Source organism: Bactrocera tryoni, chromosome 1 (assembly GCF_016617805.1).
Source record: "Bactrocera tryoni isolate S06 chromosome 1, CSIRO_BtryS06_freeze2, whole genome shotgun sequence".
Lineage (NCBI taxonomy): Eukaryota > Metazoa > Arthropoda > Insecta > Diptera > Tephritidae > Bactrocera > Bactrocera tryoni.
This window is the reverse complement of record NC_052499.1, coordinates 23,970,836-23,991,786: the sequence shown is the minus strand read 5'-3', so window position 1 is coordinate 23,991,786 and position 20,951 is coordinate 23,970,836. Positions and strand designations below refer to the sequence as shown.

The following is a 20,951-nucleotide window of genomic DNA, read 5'->3' as shown; positions in this document are numbered from 1 at the left end:
TTCTACTCTGTGTACAGTTGATATTTTTCACATTTTCCAATAAATTCATCCAGGTAAATATGTTTATTAGGGTGATTCAGAAAAAAATTTTTATTTTTTTTCAATTAGTACTCGCAAAAGTAGGTTCCTAGACACCTCTAAGAAAGAATCTCCAAATATGAGTTTTTAATTGTAACGGGAAGGTCCTCCGCCTAACGGTTTTCTATTTTTTCTTATTATCAGATAGAAAAATTTATAACTCGCTTCCAACTACTTGAAAAAATATCTTGTTAATTAGGTTTTGTAGGAAATTGAATGCTCTAAAATATGGTCTCTTATGATTTTTTCGTAAACCCAACCGTTTAAAAGATATTAACGGTTGAAATTTGACTATTTTTGGAAAAATTTTTTATTTCTTATTAATTTTATAACTCAATAAAAAAAAAATTATAAGTGATTTTTCGTGCAGAATTTCAACAACACAATAGTTTTTCAACATTTCCTGATAGTTTCGTGCTCCGAAAAATTTTTTTTAGTCATTATGCCGCGGTACTATCCCAAACAAGAGAAAATTGTTGATTTCGACAACATTTTGGAGGCGATCAAGTCGGTGAAAATACATCACAACAGCGTTCGACAATCTGTGACGGCACACAAAATTCCGACGACCAACCTGATGCGTTATATTGCAGCATTTGATGGTGCGAGCATCGACGTTACTACTGCCAATGCCGATGTAATGAAGAATTTGCTGGCTGAAAGCACGACGATGGGCACAAAAACAGTGAGTTCTGCTGGTTTCTTTCTTTTTCCTTCATCGAATAATAAATATTTTTTTTTTTTATTTCAGATCTTCAACATCGAACAAGAGAAGGCGCTGATAAGCTATATTCTCCAGGCCAGCGACATCAACTATGGAATTAGTTTGATGGAGCTTCGTAAGCTCGCGTATGAATTTGCTCGGAAAGTTGGCGCGTCGTATCCGGATCCATGGAACGACAATCAACAGGCGAGTAAGGATTGGCAGTTGGCGTTCATGAAACGTCACAAAAATTTGTAACTGCGAACACCAGAGCAAGTAAGCCAGAGCCGTGCGAAGCGATTCAACAAAGAGAATGTCGATGCATTCTTTGCCAACCTTTCATCCGTTCTCGGTAAGACGCCGTTTGAACCTCACCGAATATGGAACATGGATGAAACCGGGTGCCCGACCGTGCCAACCAGACCTGTCAAAACCATCGCGCGCAAAGGACAAAAGCAGGTCGGCTCATCAACATCTGCCGAAAAAGGCACCAATGTGTCTTTGGCTTTGGCCGTCAGCGCTAGTGGCCAGTCTATACCGCCATTCTTCCTCTTTCCCCGAGTCAACATCAAAGAGATTTTTATGACTCATGCGAGTCATGGCGCTGTTGGTGTTGCGAACGGTTCTGGTTATATGAACTCTGACGTATTTCCTCAATTCATGCGTCATTTCATCAAGCACACCGGTGCTAATGCCGATTCGTCAACCATGTTGCTGCTGGACAACCACGGTTCGCATTTATCGATCGAGGCGATAGATTTGGCGTTGGATCATGGCATCACGTTGCTGTCTTTTCCGCCGAAATGCACGCACAAAATGCAGCCGCTAGATGTTGCGGTATTTGCACCATTTAAAGGCATGAAGACCTTGAAGCATGATGCATGGAAAAAGTCCAACATTGGTGTCACTTTCGATCTGCATCATGTGCCGCTCCTTGTCGATCAGTGCCTCGATGTTATGTTAACGCCGCAAACCATCAAATCCGGCTTCCGACCAACTGGCATCTACCCGTTCAACCCGCAAATTTTCACTGAAGTTGACTTTGTCGCTTCGGAACTGAGCGCCGAAAATTTGTTCGGTGACGAAGAGAAAGACGCCGACAATCAACGTCGAGTTCTTGCCTCTGGTGATGCCATTGTGACTGCTGCGAATGAGGAGGTGTCAACGTCGGAGGCATCGACAAGTGCCCCAGCTTCAACAAATGGTGCTGCATCATCGTCGTTGTCTCTTGTTTCGGCTCCACAGCTCCGTGATGCATTGAAATCGGTTGGCCCGTTGAAATTGGGCACACCTGCGCCGAAATCAAAACCTGGCCGCAAGACAATGGAGTCAACGATTTTGACATCGCCTGAGGTTGTCGCAGATCTGCGTGACAAGGCCGAAAAAAGCGGCAAAAATTGACGAAGGCAGCCGATGAACCAGCAGCCAAGAAGCAAAAAGGCCGTGGCAAATCGAAGACGCCACGGAAGAGAAGCCCGTCTCCGACCGAAACCGACATCGAAGAGGACTTCGATCTTTGCACGATTTGCGAGAAAAAGATGCCGAAGCACGAGAATCGTCAAAACACGGCCCATTGCATCGTTTGTGATCGAGGGGTTCACTTGAAATGTGCCGGACCGAACCCGAACACTTACATCTGCATCCACTGCGAGTCGGAATAATTTTTTTCGCCAATTCCTATTTTTCTTATTATTTATGAATCTCTCTTTCATTTCCATTGATAAATAAACGTTTTTCATCGGTAACAATCATGTTTTGTTGTTGGCCCGACATTCCCCACCTTTTCCATATAACTTTTAAATTTTTGTAGAATTTTATCAAACCAATGTTATCAAAAGGAAGGTTACGACTCGCACTACAAATCCATGCTTTGGAACTTTCACAAAAAATAACTTTTATGTGACTTTTTAACCGAAATCAAAACGTGGCCCAACATTCCCCTTCCCTACATACATATGTACATATGTATATCCAAAATCGTATATGGTATCTAGGACAACAACAGCACTTTAGATCATTGTAAAAAAATCCCCAGCAACCAGCACCAATCACCATTTAAAACTCGATTCTACACAATTTTGTTTTTGTTAAGTTTATTATATTATTTACTCATTTATATAATATGTTTATGTATGTGTGTTTTGTTTCCTTTTTTGCAGCTACTCGCTTTTAGTTAATGCATAAATCTTTTTACTTTAAATTCACTTTTTTGTAATGTTCATGCATTGCATCTGTGTATGGGTATGTGTGTGTGTGTACATAGATTTTCATGCATTTATGCAGTGTCAAGCATGTAAACACAAGTAAATATTCTTAAATTAAGACACATACAGGGTGTTCACTTTTCAATTAACTCATGAATGCGTCTGTTTGATTTACATATTTCTTATATTATTTCTGTATGTAGCTCCGGATTGCTTAAATATATTTAGTATATATAAGTATATATATATAATAATAATTGTCTATTCTTATTAAATACATCCGTTCATATGTAGTCTGCGGCTGCACGCAAAGATTTTACTGTATTATTATTTCTTATGTATATATGTATATTCTCCATACATACTTAAACCATGTAAATATTTTACTATAATTTACATCTAACAGAGTATTTGAGAGAAAGACAACTATGAGTGCTCTATATATTATTATTTGTATTGTTTCTTTTATTTTAATTACTTTCTTTTACGAAATATTTATTTATTGAAGTGTTTTTTTATCAATTTGTTTTGCGGCTTTCAGCTTCGTATTGTTGGTTGCTTTCGGTTATTTAAAAAAAATACACAACTTCTAATGCAATTTGTGACACCTTACCTTAAGCATATTTCCGCATTTGAACTTTCTAAACTAGGCCCTAAATCGTAAAGAACCTTGAAATAGCAGTATTTGAAGAGCTAAGCTTTGAATCGTAAAGACTATTTTATGCAAAACATTCATCCTTGAAGTAGCAGTATTTTCAAAACTGAACTTGTAATTGTAAAGAACTTCCAGTCCAAAGCAGTCATCTCTGAAGACAGTATTTGCAGAACTTAGCTCTGAACCGTATTGAGCTTCTAACATTTCGTTGAAATTTCAAATTGTTTCACGTCACATGTATACAGAACTTGTTTAATCACTACATGACTTTCTATATATGTATGTACCTACACATAAATACATATCGTCACCTGAAATGCAAAACAACACCAAGATCATCAAAAATCGAAATTTGTTTTTTATTGCTTATGATTCACTAAATCATATTATATATGTGATATCGTAAATTTTCAAGCTGAGATAACCGATGTATAGGTTATCTCTGAGGTCGGAAAACCAAAATATAGCATCAATACATATGAGTGCTTTCTATTACAGCGTTTTTCTATCGCCTGTAAAATTAAGAAAAGTGAGTTTACGTTATTTTGCATTCTATGTGACGATATGTATGTTAGCAGTCGTATACATATGTATCTATGGGGAATGAAGCTTTCAGCACTAAGGATTCGCAAAATTCCTTCCAACGCAGTACATAACTCAAAAGCGTGTGGAACAGCATACCGAAATTTTTCTAATCTATTCCTTTAGCAACATATATGTATGTATAATGCTTTCACATTTCAAAGCTTTTACACCAATATCATGTATAATGAGTTACTATACATTTTAGTACGTGCAGCAAATGATGTGACCCAGACAGGCCAGCGTATCTACTTGTAATGAGTGAGTAAAGCTTTCATAAAGTCAAAAGTGTAAATAGCGTAGGTCATAAAACATGAAAGAAACCAGCTGGGAAATTTTATGATTTTGCTCATAAATCAGTTTAAGCATCAAATTTAATATTAATGAACAATTAAAAAATTATCAAAACAAGAAAAAACGTTAACTTCAGCTTCACTGAAGCTATAATATCCTTCAAGGCATAAACGAGTATTAGAAGAACTTTATCTTGAGTTTGATCGTTCAGTTTGCATAGTGAACCGATCTGAGCAATTTATTGGCAGATTGTTGCGATGTTTTCGTGAAGATACCATAACGAATACAAAGGCTTGAGTCGATCGCTCAGTTTGTATAGCAGCTATATGCTATGCTTGTCCGATATCGATGATTCCGACAAATGCGCTACTTCGAACACACAGGCGGACATGGCTAAATCGACTTAGCTCGCCACGCTGACCATTTATATGTACATATACATATGTATATAAATATATACTTTATAGCGCATCCGAAGTTCTCGTTTGGGTGATACAAACTTCGTGGCAAACTTAATAAACGCTGAACCCTCTTTGGTTATGTACTTATGGCTTAAACTAAAGCCTTATGAAAGTTTATTAGGGGAGGTTCAGAGGCTGCAATTCATATTCACAATAATTAACGAAGTAACATCAATATTATGAATATGTTGGAAGGAAAAACCCCCCAGAAAAATATTCTGCTGCTGCTACTGGTGGAATCTTTGATCTAAATATTGTGTATCATCGGAAATTTGTTAAAGCATCAAATTCACTTAAGCTAATGCTGTCATTCTAAGCATCGGAGCACTTGCGCGCATTAACTGAGGCTATCTTGGCGTATTAGCGCAGATATTTGTATGGAGCGTTTAGAGGAATTTTAATTTGCGTTAGCCTATATGCTTCTAATTGCATAAGTGCATACATATGTATGTATGTTTGTATATAATAGTTATGGACTTTAAACTTTTTTGAGCGGCATTTATTTACAAGTACATATGGGGTATTGCATACCAAATCGACCACTTTTGTACCCGACCCCTTTAGATTTTGCTGAAACTTATCCATCCTTTTCTACCCTTTGAAAAACATTTTTGAGAATTTTTTCAAAATTTTTTGTCCAACTTCAAAAAAGTTATGAATTTAAAAAAAAAAATGGCTTTTTTATTTTCAAACAGCCATAACTTTTGTCGAAATTGACTTTTGGGGATCTTTTTTTTTAAGTTTTTGAATGAACTTTTCGAAAAAATACACAAAAAAAAATTAACACGATCAATTATATAAAATAATCGGTTTTTTTAAGTAAAATCGTCATTTTTTTTGGAAGTTCGCCATTCTTTTTTTTGTTTTTTCCTAAAAAAAACTTCAATTAATTTGACAACTATCCCTGCTAATCCCGGAGTGGGCCGATTTCTTTATATTTTTTTCATTTTTGAAAATTTGACAATTTTTTTTTTAATAAATTTTTTTGGAAGTTCGCCATTTGTTTTTTTTTATTTTTTTTTCTCAATAAAAACTTCAATTAACCCTCTGAAACACATTTTTGACAACTATCCCTGCTAATCCCGGAGTGGGCCGATTTTTTTATATTTTTTTTTATTTATTTAAAGAAAAATTGTCAAATTTTCAAAAATGAAAAAAATACAAAAAAAATCGGCCCACTCCGGAATTAGCAGGGATAATTCTCAAAAATGTGTTTCAGAGGGTAGAAAAGGATGGATAATTTTCAGCAAAATCTAAAGGGGTCGGGTTCAAAAGTAGTCGATTTGGTATGGAATACCCCATATATGTATGTACATATCCATACATATGTATTTTAGCACATTTGTCACTGCATGTGGTACACATATACGAGTACGTGTCTGTATGTACGTATGCTTGCATGCATATACATATGTACATATATGTTTCTAGTTTTCTAATTTATGTTGACTTGCTCGCAAAATAATTACGCGTGTGGCTTCATGTGAGTATGTATGTATTTACAGGACATAAATATGTATATTACATGTATGTATGTATGATCAAAAGCGCAGTTATTACTAGCCGAGTTTATATAGTAATGCATTCGACTTTCTTTGGCTTCACGTGCTTTACTTTACTTGCATTGTGTTGAATTATTTATGATTTCTTTATTAATTTAACGAAATTGCCAATTTAATTCATATTTTTTATTTTAGTTATATTTCATCGCATTTCATTTTATAAATTTAAACTCGTCAACAATGCGTTGAGTATATTTTTAAGTGGTCTACGACTAACAAACTAATATACACACATATTCCAGCGTTTTACAAACATACATATCTACCAAGTACACATGTGCATATGTATGTATGCTTGTTTTGAGTTATTTCTCTTTTATTTAACATATATGTATAGCTTTTATTGTACTGCTTACGGTTCGGTATCTGTTACGGTTTTGCACACTCACAGCTATTAAAACTACACTTTAAACTTCACTTTAAGCTTATTACTCCACACGCATGCGTGTGTGTATTTTTACTGTGTCGGATTTGTGGTTTCCCAGTTGAAGAATGCTACATTTCCCACCTAATCTGCAACATATATAACTATTATGTACTTATCTATGTATGCGTGTGCTTAACTACTTTAAAAACGGTTACGTATTAAATATGCATGTATGTATGTGTGTCTGTAAAAATATTAAGTGCCGAGGCATATTTATTTGACTGGGTTTTTCTGAAAGAATTCTGTATTTACGTTGGTTGGACATTGGCTTGCAGCAGTTTGTAGATTGAGAAGACTACAGATTTCATATTATGGAAAGTTATTGTGCAGGTTTTGATTTTTCTAATTTTTTTTTTTGCATTTGTTTTACAGTATTACGCTTATTTTGTATGAGCAAGTATCTGTTGTAACTTGTTTTATCAAGACAGTCATAAAACTGTTTTCCAATATGCTAAAATGCTAGCTGAGAATTCTTTCGCTGTGTTAAGTAAACTTAAGTCTTTCAAAAATAAATTTATGTGTTGAAAATGCACAAAACTGTTTTGCTACCGCAACTGCGTAGCAATTTCGCGCCTCCGTTCTGCATATTTATATAATTGAGTATTATATTTTACAAATAATTTCTTACAGTCTGCTAAATATTCATACAACTATTTTTTACACAAACATATTTTACATATTTTGAATATAATTTGGTGTTTTCTTTGCGAAACTCTTAAAATTCAAATAAAAATATCAAATTTATATAAAGAAAAGCTGACTTGTTGAGCATTGAAAAGGCTTTAAATTAGGCAAAGAAAATTTTTTTCTTACAAATCACATTATTGTATGAAAATTAAACGCCAAAGCGCGGAAATAAAGGTTTTTTAAAAATAGCAAAAACACGCAGTTATCTAAAAGAATGCCTTCCATCTAAATATTACCGTAAAATTACATAAAATTTGTCTACTAATTGAAATCCTTTGCTAACAAAACCACACACTTCTACTTTAATTGCGTTTCACTTCATCAAATTCTTTTAAAAGTACATATGTATGTGTATGTTTTTTTTTATAAATTCAACATTTGATTGTGTGTGTGTGTTTCTGTGATCTGTCCATGTTTCGAACTGCGTTGCTAATACGTACAGGTTTTATGCTTATATTACAGTTATAGGTGAGCATGCTATTGCAGTTTTATAATCGAAAGCTGACTTATAAGTTTTGCAAACTTGCGCTTTCATTAGTAATTGGAATTATGAATTTCAATTGGTTCAAACTCTTTTGTACGCGTTTAGCATATATTTGCTTACATCTGTATTGTGTGTGGTATGTTTACACATATGTATGTATGCGTAAGTGGTTTTGCATTACTTTAACATAATTTAGCAGCTTGTATATTTTCAGTACAAAATCTGTGCCCACAGCAGAAATACATTTCTACCCGAAAATAGTTTTCGTCTATTTTTCCTACACTTTCCATTGTTTTACTGTAAGTTGTGGTTGTTATCTTACTCGTTGAGCTTGTGCCATTCGGCAATTTGTCTTCGTGGTGAATTACACACTTCATTCCAGTGGTTCAGCGCTGTGCCACCAGAGTTGGGACCGCCAAGCTCCAAACGACCAATTACCTAGCAAAGGTGAATGAAACGTTTGTTTTTCAGTTATTCGTTGTGATTTCAATTTTGGTCTGCAAGCTTACCTCATTCTTGGTAACCCGATCCCAGTCCAAAAGCATCAACTCCAGTGAAACACCGTCGAGTGTGGCGCCGATACCCTGAAAATGACAACACATTCAAAATAAAGATATTTCATACGAAGCAATATCCAAAGTACCGTACGTATAATTATATATGTGTGTTAATATTCAATGTATTAAACGTATGTTTTAGTGACTTAACTCCAAAGGAACACTTCCTAATCGTAATGCCGAACAAGAAAACAAAGCACAGATTTGAACAAAAAGAAAATCGTTAACTTCGGTTGCACCGAATCAATAATACCCTTCACATATACAAAAGATTCCATACAATAACGTAAATTTGATCATTGTATGGCAGCTATATACATATGTGTGTATGTACGTATGTACATATGTACTGTACTATAGTAACCTGATTTGAAGAATTTCTTCGGAGATTGCATCATTGCCATAGGCAATAGCACTACGCAACAAATCCGGATGAAAAATTTGCAATTTATTTGCTAAGTATTTTGTGGGGTATTTATGGTGTCCTGTTTTGAGTTCTAAAATTTTTCATCTGGTACAGTTATTTTTGTAATTTTAGAAAATGTTGATGGTTTGACGCCTTCACCGCTTGCCTAAAACACAAAAATTTCTATGTGTTAGGAAATTTGCACTATCATTTTCGATTTTAACAGCCCGAAATTAGAAGAAACCTCTAACATCACAATATATATAAGGGGTTATCCAAGTAGAGGTACTTTTTCAATAGCTTTTTTTAGCAGATCACGGGTGAGTCGTGCCAAGTTGCAATGTTATTTTTGTTCAGTATTGTTTGACATTTCATAATGGAAAGACTTACGCCTGAAGAACGTTTACAAATCGTTCAACTTTATTACGAAAACTCACGTTCTTTAAAGAATGTGCTACGCTTCGCTCAACTTATGGGCAACATAATCGGCCTACTGAACGCACTACAAGTATTCGCAACACCATCACCCATCTTGAGACCTAGCATTCATTATTTAGCATGCAGTGAAGAAAATATAGCAGCCAGAGCTGACAGTGTACACGAAGACCAGGGATGTCGACTCGGCGCCGTTCGCAGCAACTCGGACGGACGTATGGAACGATTGGGCACATTTTATGTCGAGGTCTTAAACTGAAAGCATACAAAATATATCTTGTGCATGAGCTGAAGCCGCTCGAGTTTCCAAAGCCACATCGCTTGCTTCTATGGGCTTTTAAAAAGTTCCTGGAATATCCGACGGTTTCGAAACAAATTTTGTTCAGCAATGAGGCCCATTTCTGGCTCAATGGGTATGTAAATAAACGATATTTCCGCCTTTTGGTCGAAAAGCAACCTGAAGAGGTTCAAGGGCTGCCATTTCATTTCAGAACAAACAACGGTTTGGAGTGGTTTGTGGGCTGCTGGAATCATCGGTAAATATTTCTGCAGAAATGATGCCGGTGAGAACGTAATCGCCAATGGCGACCGTTATCGCGCCATGATAACCGACTATTTGATGCCTAGAATCTCTGCGACATTTGGTTTCAACAAGACGTCGCCACTTCCCGCACACCGCATCAATCAATAGATTTATAGATCGGTCCGGTCGATTGGCCACCAAGATCGTGTGATATGACACCGTTAAACTTCTTCCTGCGGGGATATGTAAGATCTAAAGTCTCCGCGGACAATCCCGCTTTGATTCAGGCCTTAGACCAAAACAACAAGCATGTCATTTGCCAATTACCAGTCGAAATGCTCGAACGAGTTCAAAAAATAAATGCCAAAGAATGTTCTTTCGAATGATAATAAATATTCCGCATTAAAAGTGAAATTTCTGTGATCTTTTTAAAAAAAAATAGGGAACCTCGAAATTGATCACCCTTTGCATAATGTCAATTAAAAAATGTTTTTCATGTAAGGTCTGTATTCTGATCGTTCAGTTTGTATGGCAGCTAAATGCTATAGTGATTCGATGTCGGCGGTTCTGACAAATGAGCAGCTTCTTGGGGAGAAAAGGTCGTTTCCAAAATTTCAGATAGTTATCCTAAATACTGAGGCATTAGTTCTCGTTTAAAATTTGTTCAATATTCATCCCAATACTATTTATTTAATTTGGACTTTTACAATTTAGTTGACTAGTATATGCAGGATATGGTTCAATGGATGACTATGAAAGAGTAAATTTTCTATATGGATGTAGATCTTGCAAGTTCTGTACTTGTACAATGCTTGAGAAGTAACCGTGATTGTACTCTGATTTAATCTCCACATAACCTACATGAAGAACTACTTGAAATACCAGAATGAGCGGGACCTAATTTTTTGATTTGGACGGTATAACAAAATATTTAGCAGATTTATAGCAAATATCCAACTTAAAGATAATGGTTGAAGGGAAACGTATTCCATTATATAGGAAGAGAGAGAATATATCTAACTTATTTCGAAATAATGCAAATTTGTCATGTAGTTAAAAGTCGGTTCGAAAAGTGAACTGGGCCATGTACATTTTACAAAAAAATTAAAACTCTCTAAGTATTGTATCAATCAATACAAAAATAAAATAAAATACAGTTCAATCAAATCAAAGTGTCAGTACAAAGTATATCTATAAACTTAACACACTTTGGAAACTTTCTGCATAATAGTAAATTCCTTTGTCACTCACCTCTGCAGCGGGTATGTCGAACGCGAAACTTTCATTAAACACTGGACTCAGTGTGCGCTTCTTGACGTGAGTCTTCTTCTTTGCAATACGTTGGCCATTATACAACAAATAGATCTTAACGTATGGATCGGCTAAACCGGTCACGTCCATGCGGGGCAAATTGCGGGCCTTCAATAGGACAACAGTTAAACGACCGGCAGCTGGTTGCCAGCACAGTGAAATCAACAACTCGCCACGTCCTTGAGCACGAATCTTTAAACTACGTGGCTGTATTTCCTTGCTAATAGAAAGTGCCTCCTTGGAGATGTCACCGATTTCAATGGATGATAATGGGCAAACTACCTCGCCAATGACATCATCACGCGAATAACGATCGAAGCTGAGTATAACGAAGTGCAGCGACATGTTCTGTAGATCACTGATATTCAAGCCGTAAAATGTGAAATCCTCATCGTATACTGGATTGCGTGTATTGCGTACAACGCGAGTCTTCACCTTATGTTGTTTGTCGGGCAAAAGTTGAAGTTTTACATACGGATCGGTGGCAGTTTGAGTACGTCCATTCAAGCCTGTCGGTAAGTCATTAGAACTGTTGGAACCGTTTTTGTTGCCATTGCTGTTACTGCCACCATCAGCACTAGCGCCATTGCCGGTACCGGAACCGCCACCACCACTCTTACAGGGTAAACCGCGGCAACGTATAATCGACACCATCAGGGCATTGCGTTCGGCCAAATAGCGTAGCTTAAAGTAAATCGTGCCCAATTTTCCATACTGATCGATAGTCAATTCTTTGGCTGTGTCTTCCATGGCACTCAAATGATGATGATGATAGTGATTGTGTCCATTATTGTTGCCATTATCGCCCGTGGTCTGACCAACGACGGTGGCGTGTGTCTCAATGGTAGGGGAATGCTTCTGTTCGCCGTTCATTAGCTGGCGACTGTGTCGGGTTGGTTGTATCTCATCTTCCTCCACATATTTCATAGTCGGTGGTGCAATCGGGGAGGTGGTCTGATCTTGCATTGGTTGCAAAATGCCCAATTGTTTGGTGCCAGTCGGTGAGGGAGATTTTTTCAGATAGTGTGGTGGTTGGCCGCTTGGCGAGCGCACAGCAGTTGGGCGCCGTGTTGGCTGAAAGGGAAATGATGCGTCATGCTGATTCTGCTTACGGTTGCGTGCACGTATTCGCTTTGCGCAAATGTATACCACAGCTGAGAGTGCTGCAGCGGCAGCAAAACCCAAAATCGCTGGAATTACTGTGAAAAACAATTTACATAAATAATTCGATTTCATTTGGATTTCATTTATGACATACTAATGATTATCATTAAATATTTGTGGTAATCAGTATGTAATTTAAAGAAATATGGTAATAAACAGCAGCCATTACATGCCAAATTATTTGTTTAATGCAACATTCTTTAGGTCTGCGTTCTTCATCAAACAATCAAAATCAAGTAGTGTGGATAATTATAATTAAAACAATTACATTTATTCATTGTTTTATTCGATGATTATTTATAATAACCAAAAAGCGTTATTCAGTGTTATAAATTATATTGTTATATTCTGTGTATAAAGTGACTTGGGAGTGCGAATATATTTATATTACGTATAAGGGGACCCAGGGTAGTATTGACCCCATTCAAACCATTTTTGAAACACAGATATATTATTATCAGAAAAAGACTCTCTCTGAATTTTTATTGTATATTCCATGATAGGTCAATTCGGTCAAAAGTTAACTATAGACACTGTGGTCCACATATTCCCTACCTAGGGGTTTGAACAGTTTTGGTTGGGTTTGGACAATTCTCAAATTATGCTATGTTCGTTCACTGTGACATAGGATTATGAAAATAACGCCACGTACTAAATATAGTCGAAATCGGTCGGTCGGGTCCCGACAAATACAATTTCACCAAAAAGTGGGCGATGCCCGGCTCCTATAAAGCTCTCTCATACCATCTTGGAGGTAATGTTTAGTGTCTCTGGCGTATTTGGTTATTGATTGATTGCGCTTTTAGTAGTTTCGAACAGTAACATTACATGGAGATTGAGCTTGAATTTCTTCACATTTCATCCATTTTCACACCATCGGTAGAAGTTCTTGTAATATTCGTATTGAGCGAATTTGATTATCGTGGTTTAGGAGATGTGTTCATTAAACTTATTTTTCAAAAGTTAACTTGCTTTGTCGCCAGGAGCCATACCTTTACTGTGAAGGGAACAGACGGTGAAAGCCCACGAAAGGCTTGGGCATTGGCAAACATGGACGAAAGCCGACCATACTATGCATCTCGGCTAGAATTTAAATCCACGGATCCAAGATTCGCAAACCGGATGATGGACGGGATTGCAGCCAAAAGACAGCAGTCTGCTGGAAACGAAACAGTTAGTTCAGCTAAACGACCGAGGAAAAAGGATAACACTTTAAAGCCAATCGTCAGGTTCGAGCGGGAGAGACCCTCTACGTACAAGGAGGCGGCGACTGCCAGCGAGAGAGCCAAGAGACATTTAATGGTGGAAATTATTGAGAGAAGCAACCCCCCTTGAACAGATTAACAAAAAAAAAACAAAAAATAGAGAGCGATTGAGCTGAAACTGCTGGATGTGGTCTTCGCATGTTTGGAAGACCGGAGCTCGCCCATGCCAACGTTTTAAAATGTAAGGACGACCTCTCAATTGTATGGAGAAATAATTGTTTGCATTGCAAAGCTTTAAGGCCTGTGGGAGGGCGCCGTTCTGGAAATAGTGGAACATGTATCAGGACTAAAGTCGCCAATAAATTTTACATACGAGTGCAATAAACAAAGTAAAGAAAGGTATACATTCATATATTGGTCTAAATTTCTCTTTAGATGACCTGACTAACTGGCGTAAATGAAGATTACAGGCTACACGATGGTGAAGCGCCATCAATAGAACTCCGTAGGTTGGTGAATATGGAAAAAGCTAAAAGACCACTGGAACAGCTTCTGCGGGAGGTCGGAAAAAGAACTAAGCTTAGGAAATTACTATACAAGCACCCGTCTATCCCTAAGCAACTTTGTAAAAATGTGGAGAGTGCACTGGATGCAAGTAAAGAATTACTCACAGACCTGGTCAACATGCATTTTCCAGAGTGTACTGACGCTCTAAATCTCCAACTGGAAAGAGGTAGTTCAGAATGGCTCCCTACCGGTGCGCAAATGCGAAGGGTAGATGAAGGCCAGTATGATCTAACCTAACCTATTTGTGGCAGTTGCCAAGAAATGATGTAACTTTATCATAATGCCATATTTTGTACATATGTTGGAAAGTTACTTTCTTTTTCAGTATACGAATGATTTGAAGCGTAGATCTTTTTCATTCAAATATGTCGAACTATGTGTCTGAAAAAGTGTTTTCCGGAGAGCTTCTATTCTTGAATTTAATATGAAGAAAACATTAGCCGACAGTAATCGTATTTTGGTGGAAGATTATAATGAACATACAATAGTTAAGCGAACGTTCCAAAAGTGGTTAAACCAAAAGCACTTAAATATGGTGATTTTGGCTTGGAAGGCGAACGTCCTGGGCGGACAAAAACAATTTGAAGATGAGAACTGGAAGCATTACTCGCGAAAGAAAAACAAAAGAATATGTCGCAGAATCTTTGGAAGTCACTCAAGCAGTCATTTCAAAACTTTTAAAAGCAGCCGAATACATTCAAAAGAAGCAGGCAAATTGGGTGCCATATGAATTGAAGCCAACGCACGTCGAAAAACTACCAGAAGTGTTTTTTTCATCAGATTTTTTCATCATGAGTATTCGGTTATCCGGCAGTTACTAATTTCGGAGATATTAGTGTATTTTAACTTAGAGTAACCGGCTATCAAAACTTGAAACATGTTTTTCTCGAAACGCTGTTCATTCGTAAATACATTTTATAGGACTTCCAATGTTTCCTTCTGCTTTCCAGATATCTTTTGTATTCCCCTAATCCTTCTAAAGAGATTATCGGTCTTCAATAAAATTACGGACGAATCAAAGATTGTTAAGTTTGGCGGAAACGGATCACGTCAATATGTAAGACGTTCACACAATGCCGAATACCAGCCGAAATACAAAAACATGGTGGTGTGGGACCCCTTTATTGCATTCAGGAAAGCATGACTGGTGATTCGTATGCCGAAATACTTCAGAAAACCATCTTGCCGTATGGCAGGGAAGAAATACCGCTTTTTTGGACGTTCCAGCAGAACAACGATCCCAAGTACACAAGTAAAGTTGTTCAAAAGTGGTTTGAGGAAAGCAATGTGAAGGTAATGGAATGGCCGCCAGAGTCCCGTGACATCAACCCCTTCGAAAATTTGTGGACTGATGTTCAGGAGTCAGTACCCCGATGTAAGCCTACATCGACCACGCAACTATGGGAGGCTGTGAAGAACACATGGGAGTCTATTTCCATCGAAATATGCCAAAAACTTGTTGACTCAATGCCACGACGCTGTGCTGCAATACTAAAAAATAAAGGTCACACAACAAAATTCTAATTTCATAAACTGGCAATATACAATCAGAAAAAAAATTTAATATCTTTTCGTCGAAATTTCGGGTTTAGTTTGTAATACTACTAAGTTTTTGACTGCCGAAATTCGTTATAATTTTTTTTTTGATATATTATAATTCATTAAAGTTAGTTAAACATTCAGTTTTTAGGGTTTTTATGGTATGAAATAATTTGTATTTATAAAGGCGATACTAAGAATTTGAGTGCAGCTGTATTTTAGAATGGTCGAAACACAGAAATTTTTTTCAAATGGTACTCTGAAAATTAGGTTTTTAGACACCTCTAAAATAGGTCACTTGACATCTGTAAAATAGCCTCTACAAATATGAGCTCTTAATTGAACGGAGAAGGTCCTTCGCCTTACCGTTTTTCTATTTTTTCTTTGGAAAAGCTTTTCACCCAGCCTAGTACATAAATATGTACATATATCGTACTTAAAGAGACTTGTTTAGTGGTGTTTAAGGATCTATTTTTCAAAAACAATTTTCGTTTTTTATCCACTCAAAGTTCTTTTGTGTCGAACTTCTTTTTGTACTGGCGGTGGCGCTTCAAAAAAAATAACTCTGGCCGTTTCAACACCGCGCTGTTCATAGTTTTTTTGTGTCGGACTTCTTTCGGTATTGGGATAAGAGAATACGGTACATTTGCTTTTTAAAAGCATTAGATTTAGCTTTAGCAGAAAATATTTCACAAAAACTTAACTTTGATCGTTTAGTTTATATGGCAGCTATATGCTATAGTGGTCCGATCGGAAAAGTTTCTTCGAGGATTGTACCGTTGTCTTGTACAATAATCCATGCCAACTTTCGTGAAGATATCTGGTCAAGTAGAAACGTTTTTTATACCAGAACTGTATTCTGAACGTTCAGTTTTTATGGTAGCCATACGCTATGGTAGCACGATATCAGCGATACGGAAAAATGAGTAGCTTCTGGGGAAGAAAAGGACATATGCAAAATTAGGTCGATTTCTCTAAAACTTGGAGATGGACGGACAGACGGGCATGGCTAAATCGACTCAGCTTGTCTTGCTGATCATTTATAAATACATTTTATGGGGCGCCGACGCTTACTTCTGGGTTATACAAACTTCGTGACTAACTTAATATACCCTGTTCAGGGTATGAAAAGAGTAAGTTCACGTAATACCTAAAAATATGCAACTTTCTTTGCTTTTTAACTGCACTACATTGCACTTACTTGTCTCCATGGAGCTGACATCTGGGCTGTACTCGTCGCCCATCTTGATTGCAACAAATCTGTTAATGCGTCGATGCTTAGTTGTATTTGTTGTTGTCGTGCTGAGTGTTCACCACGAGCTTGTTGACGTTGTTGAATAACGCGAATTGGAAATTTTTATCGAAATCTATGAGAAATCCCAAGCACATCTACATCTACGCATCAAACGTTTAGGCAATTTCTTTTGATAATCACAAATAACTGTTTAATTGTTTTATCTGAGCTTGATTGTGTTAATACGCGTTGCGTTTGAAAACTTCGACAAACGTAATCGATTTTTCCAATATGGCTCACACGAATAAACAAGCAGCTGTAATTATTATTCGCTGAATCGAAGAGAATTGTCTTCGCGATTCCCGAAGTCGTCGTCCTCGTCGTCGTCGATGTCGTATTTATCTACGGTGTGTTGTTGAGCTGGTGTTCCCAGACGAGTATCATACGCTCTAGCGTGTTCTTTCGAAATCTATGCTTTGTACTTGGTGGTGGTAAGGATGTTTGTTATTGGTTTTGTTGTTATTGGTGAGGGTGGGTTTTGCCGCGGACACTTGCGGTTACGCGATGCCTGCAGGTAGCAAGGATTGTATGAATCACACTTTTTACTATAGGCCGCTTTCGTCGCTTACTCCTCGCCAACTCTTTCAATGACTTTGTGAGTAAGCCAAGTTGATGATATTTTTCAAACAAAAAATTCTTTCAAATTTTACCCTTATACTCTCTTATTACTTAAAATACTTTTACTTTTTGTTTTGAATTTTATAATATTATGTGTGCTGTACTCTCCAATTGTGTTGGTGTTTGGTATTTGGTATTTCACTGTCTAATTATTTTTGCGTATTACGCGTAGGTGTTCGGCTTGCGCAGGTAATACTTGTTAAAACTTTTAGTTTTGTGTATTTCCGCACTGCCACAGTGTAGTTCGCACTTCAAAAACTGCAGTTTACACTTTTCCTAAATTCCTAGTATACTTTCAGGCTTATCGAAAAAATCCGTATATCAGAATTTTTAACACTTTGCAAATGCGTTGGCACAGCGCGCGTTAGCGTCGATATTCCGATTGTAGTCGTCTTCGTCTGCTGCGAGTTCACGAGTATTTACTGTTACAACTGGCCGTTGACTTCGTCTTGATGCGTAGCATTCAACGAGTTTGAGTCCATAAAATCATTAAACTGGCACATGCGCGGTGCAGCGCTTATTAGTTGGCTGGTGAAGAAAGCTAAGTTCATACGCTTTTGGCAGTTTACAGCAACGAGCAAAACAAATAGTAACGAGTTGTATATTTTGTTTACCTGACAATCGTTGGTTTACGTTTTGGCAACGAGTGGCGAATATTTTGTGTAGTGGAGAACGCATATCTCTACATAATCAAATAAAAACCTTATGACTGTGCACATCACAGCATAAATCACTTAGTTTGATATAAACTAATCAAATCAAGCTGGAGAGTCAATTTCTATTCTCCACACAGTCAACAAAAGTTGAAATACCACTGGGTATCTATATTACTGTTGATTTACTATTTCAAATATAAGGCTACCAACATTTTTGAGGATTGGATTCTCAAATCGAAACAAGTGAAAGGTTATAGAAAGACATTTTCTCCCTTAGAGCGGCCAGTCGTGGCATAAAAATTGCAATTAGTTTACTTTTCGGTCATGAAAATTTATCTATTTTCGCCCTAATAATACAATTATTACAAAAAATATAAATTTAGAAACCAGACAAATAGTTTTCAACATTGCTTGTTTAACTTATATTACACTTAATAAAATCTCAAGCACACGTGGTTAACCTTTCCACGACTTTTAACTATTTTCCAATTCTTCGTACTAATGAATCAAATTTCGGTAGGTCTGGGTCGGGGGCCGATTCACAATGAAGTGAGGTCCCAATTTCACAATTATAGTTTTACTATGCTTTGAGATGTCAAATTATTCCAGATGACGGAGTAAAGACAGAGAACTCATAACAATGAGAAAATGCAGGTTCGACATCGAACATTTGTAAAATTTCATAACATTTGTAAAATTTCAAATTCACCTTACGACAAGGGAACTCACCCTGTGCAATATTAACATTGTTCTGATTTATAGCAGAAGGAAACCTGTAGAATGACAGCTCTGTTAACATGATCAAACAGGTACATTTGGTGAGGGACCCTGAGAATTTATGAATGCTATATACCTTTTTTATACTCTTGCAACATGTTGGTACAGAGTGTAATAGTTTTGTTCATTTAACGGTTGTCTATACCACCTCAAAATAAACGAGTTAGTTATAATGCTATGTATGTATGTATATATAAATGATCAGGGTGATGAGACGAGCTGAAATCCGAGTGACGGCTGTCTGTAACCCGATTTCGTCCGTTTTCACACTGTAACATAAAAAAGTCAGGAAAATGCCACATACCAAATTTGGTTGAAATTGATTTATCGCGTCACAAGATATGGGATTTCACCTAAAAGAAGGCGGTGCCACACCCATCGTTCAATTTTTACCCCGGCTGCCATAAAACTATCTGAGGTGTACAATTTTATGTCTCTGGCATATTTAGTCATAGATTTATCTCACTTTTTGTACTTATTAATAGTACTGTTCTATGGGATGTGAGCGGGGTTATCTTCCGATTTCATTCGTTTTCAGACTGTCGGTAGTTGTAGCTTAAGTGGTTTAAAAGATATATACATTAAACTTATTAGAGGGACCATGCCCACTTTTTCAAAATTTAAACAAAAGTGTTATACTCTATAGCAATATGTTGTAAGAGTATAAAAAACTAACGATTAGTATTCAAAAAAAGTTGATTTAACATTTGAGACGTATCTATTCATTAACATTATCTGGTGCCGTGGTTTATTGATGTTCAATACAAAGTGTGAGCGATTTCGAGGTTCACTACTTGAAACAAAAAATACAGAAACTTCAAATTTAATGGGGAATTTTAATGATCATTCGAAAGAACATTGTTTGGCACTTATTTGTTGAAGATTATTTCTATCAAATGTTGCTGACCGATGATTCCACCGGCCCACAAACCACTCCAAACAGTTGGTTTTTCTGTATGAAATGGCAGCTCTTGAATCCCTTCAGGTCGCTCTTCGTCCCAAATGCGGCAATTTCACTTGTTTACATACCCATTGAGCCAGAAATGAGCCTCATCGCTGAACAAAATTTGGCTCGCAAATGGAGCTAAGCGATGTCGCATTCTCATCTTTGGCTGCTATATTTACAGTAAACGTAGAAAATTTCTACGCAAAAGAGAGGACGTGGGATTCGAAAATCTATAGCGATAGCCGTGAGAGCTACGAAATGCAACATAAAAAACGTAATTATTCGTAGTCGACCATTATATAGGGCCAATTTTTCGTCAACAAAAATATTATTAGTCGCTTTTAAAATATATTTTCAATATCAGCACGTCAATATTAAAGGAAAAAAATCTAGTCATTGACTTTGGAGACTTTTTGGTTCTTTCGATTAATTTTTTTTGATGTTCATTTGGACTGTTCCTTTGTGCGGAGATTTGAGTTTCGGGCATTTGAAAAAGTTATATGGGAATTGCATGCAGTGAATGAGGTCATTTATATTTTTATACTCTCGCAACAAACTTGCTAAGGAGAGTATTATAGTTTGTTCACATAACGGCTGTTTGTTAGTCCTAAAACTAAAAGAGTCAGATATAGGGTTATATATACCAAAGTAATCAGGGTGACGAGTAGAGTTGAAATCCGGATGTCTGTCTGTTCGTCCGTCCGTCTGTCCGTGCAAGCTGTAACTTGAGTAAAAATTGAGATATCATGATGAAACTTGGTACACGTATTTCTTGGCTACATAAGAAGGTTAAGTTCGAAGATGGGCAAGATCGGC

General features: G+C 36.9%; 2 protein-coding genes across 2 annotated transcripts; one reads left to right on the top strand and one right to left on the bottom strand.

The window, feature by feature from the left end:
• The first annotated feature begins 1,168 nt into the window (after positions 1 to 1,168).
• On the top strand, positions 1,169 to 2,442 carry LOC120766387. The gene is made up of 2 exons (XM_040091825.1): positions 1,169 to 2,134; positions 2,188 to 2,442. Exons 1-2 carry the CDS (start codon positions 1,169 to 1,171, stop codon positions 2,440 to 2,442), a joined length of 1,221 nt encoding a protein of 406 aa, XP_039947759.1.
• Positions 2,443 to 7,312: 4,870 nt separating this feature from the next.
• LOC120779887 (synaptotagmin-4) lies at positions 7,313 to 18,176 on the bottom strand. Its single transcript, XM_040112239.1, has 4 exons — positions 17,046 to 18,176; positions 11,310 to 12,568; positions 8,647 to 8,721; positions 7,313 to 8,575 (listed from the first exon to the last, which is right to left on the bottom strand). The coding sequence occupies exons 1-4, from the start codon at positions 17,086 to 17,088 to the stop codon at positions 8,456 to 8,458; spliced, it is 1,497 nt and encodes a 498-aa protein (XP_039968173.1). The 5' UTR covers positions 17,089 to 18,176; the 3' UTR covers positions 7,313 to 8,455.
• Between the last annotated feature and the right edge of the window lie 2,775 nt (positions 18,177 to 20,951).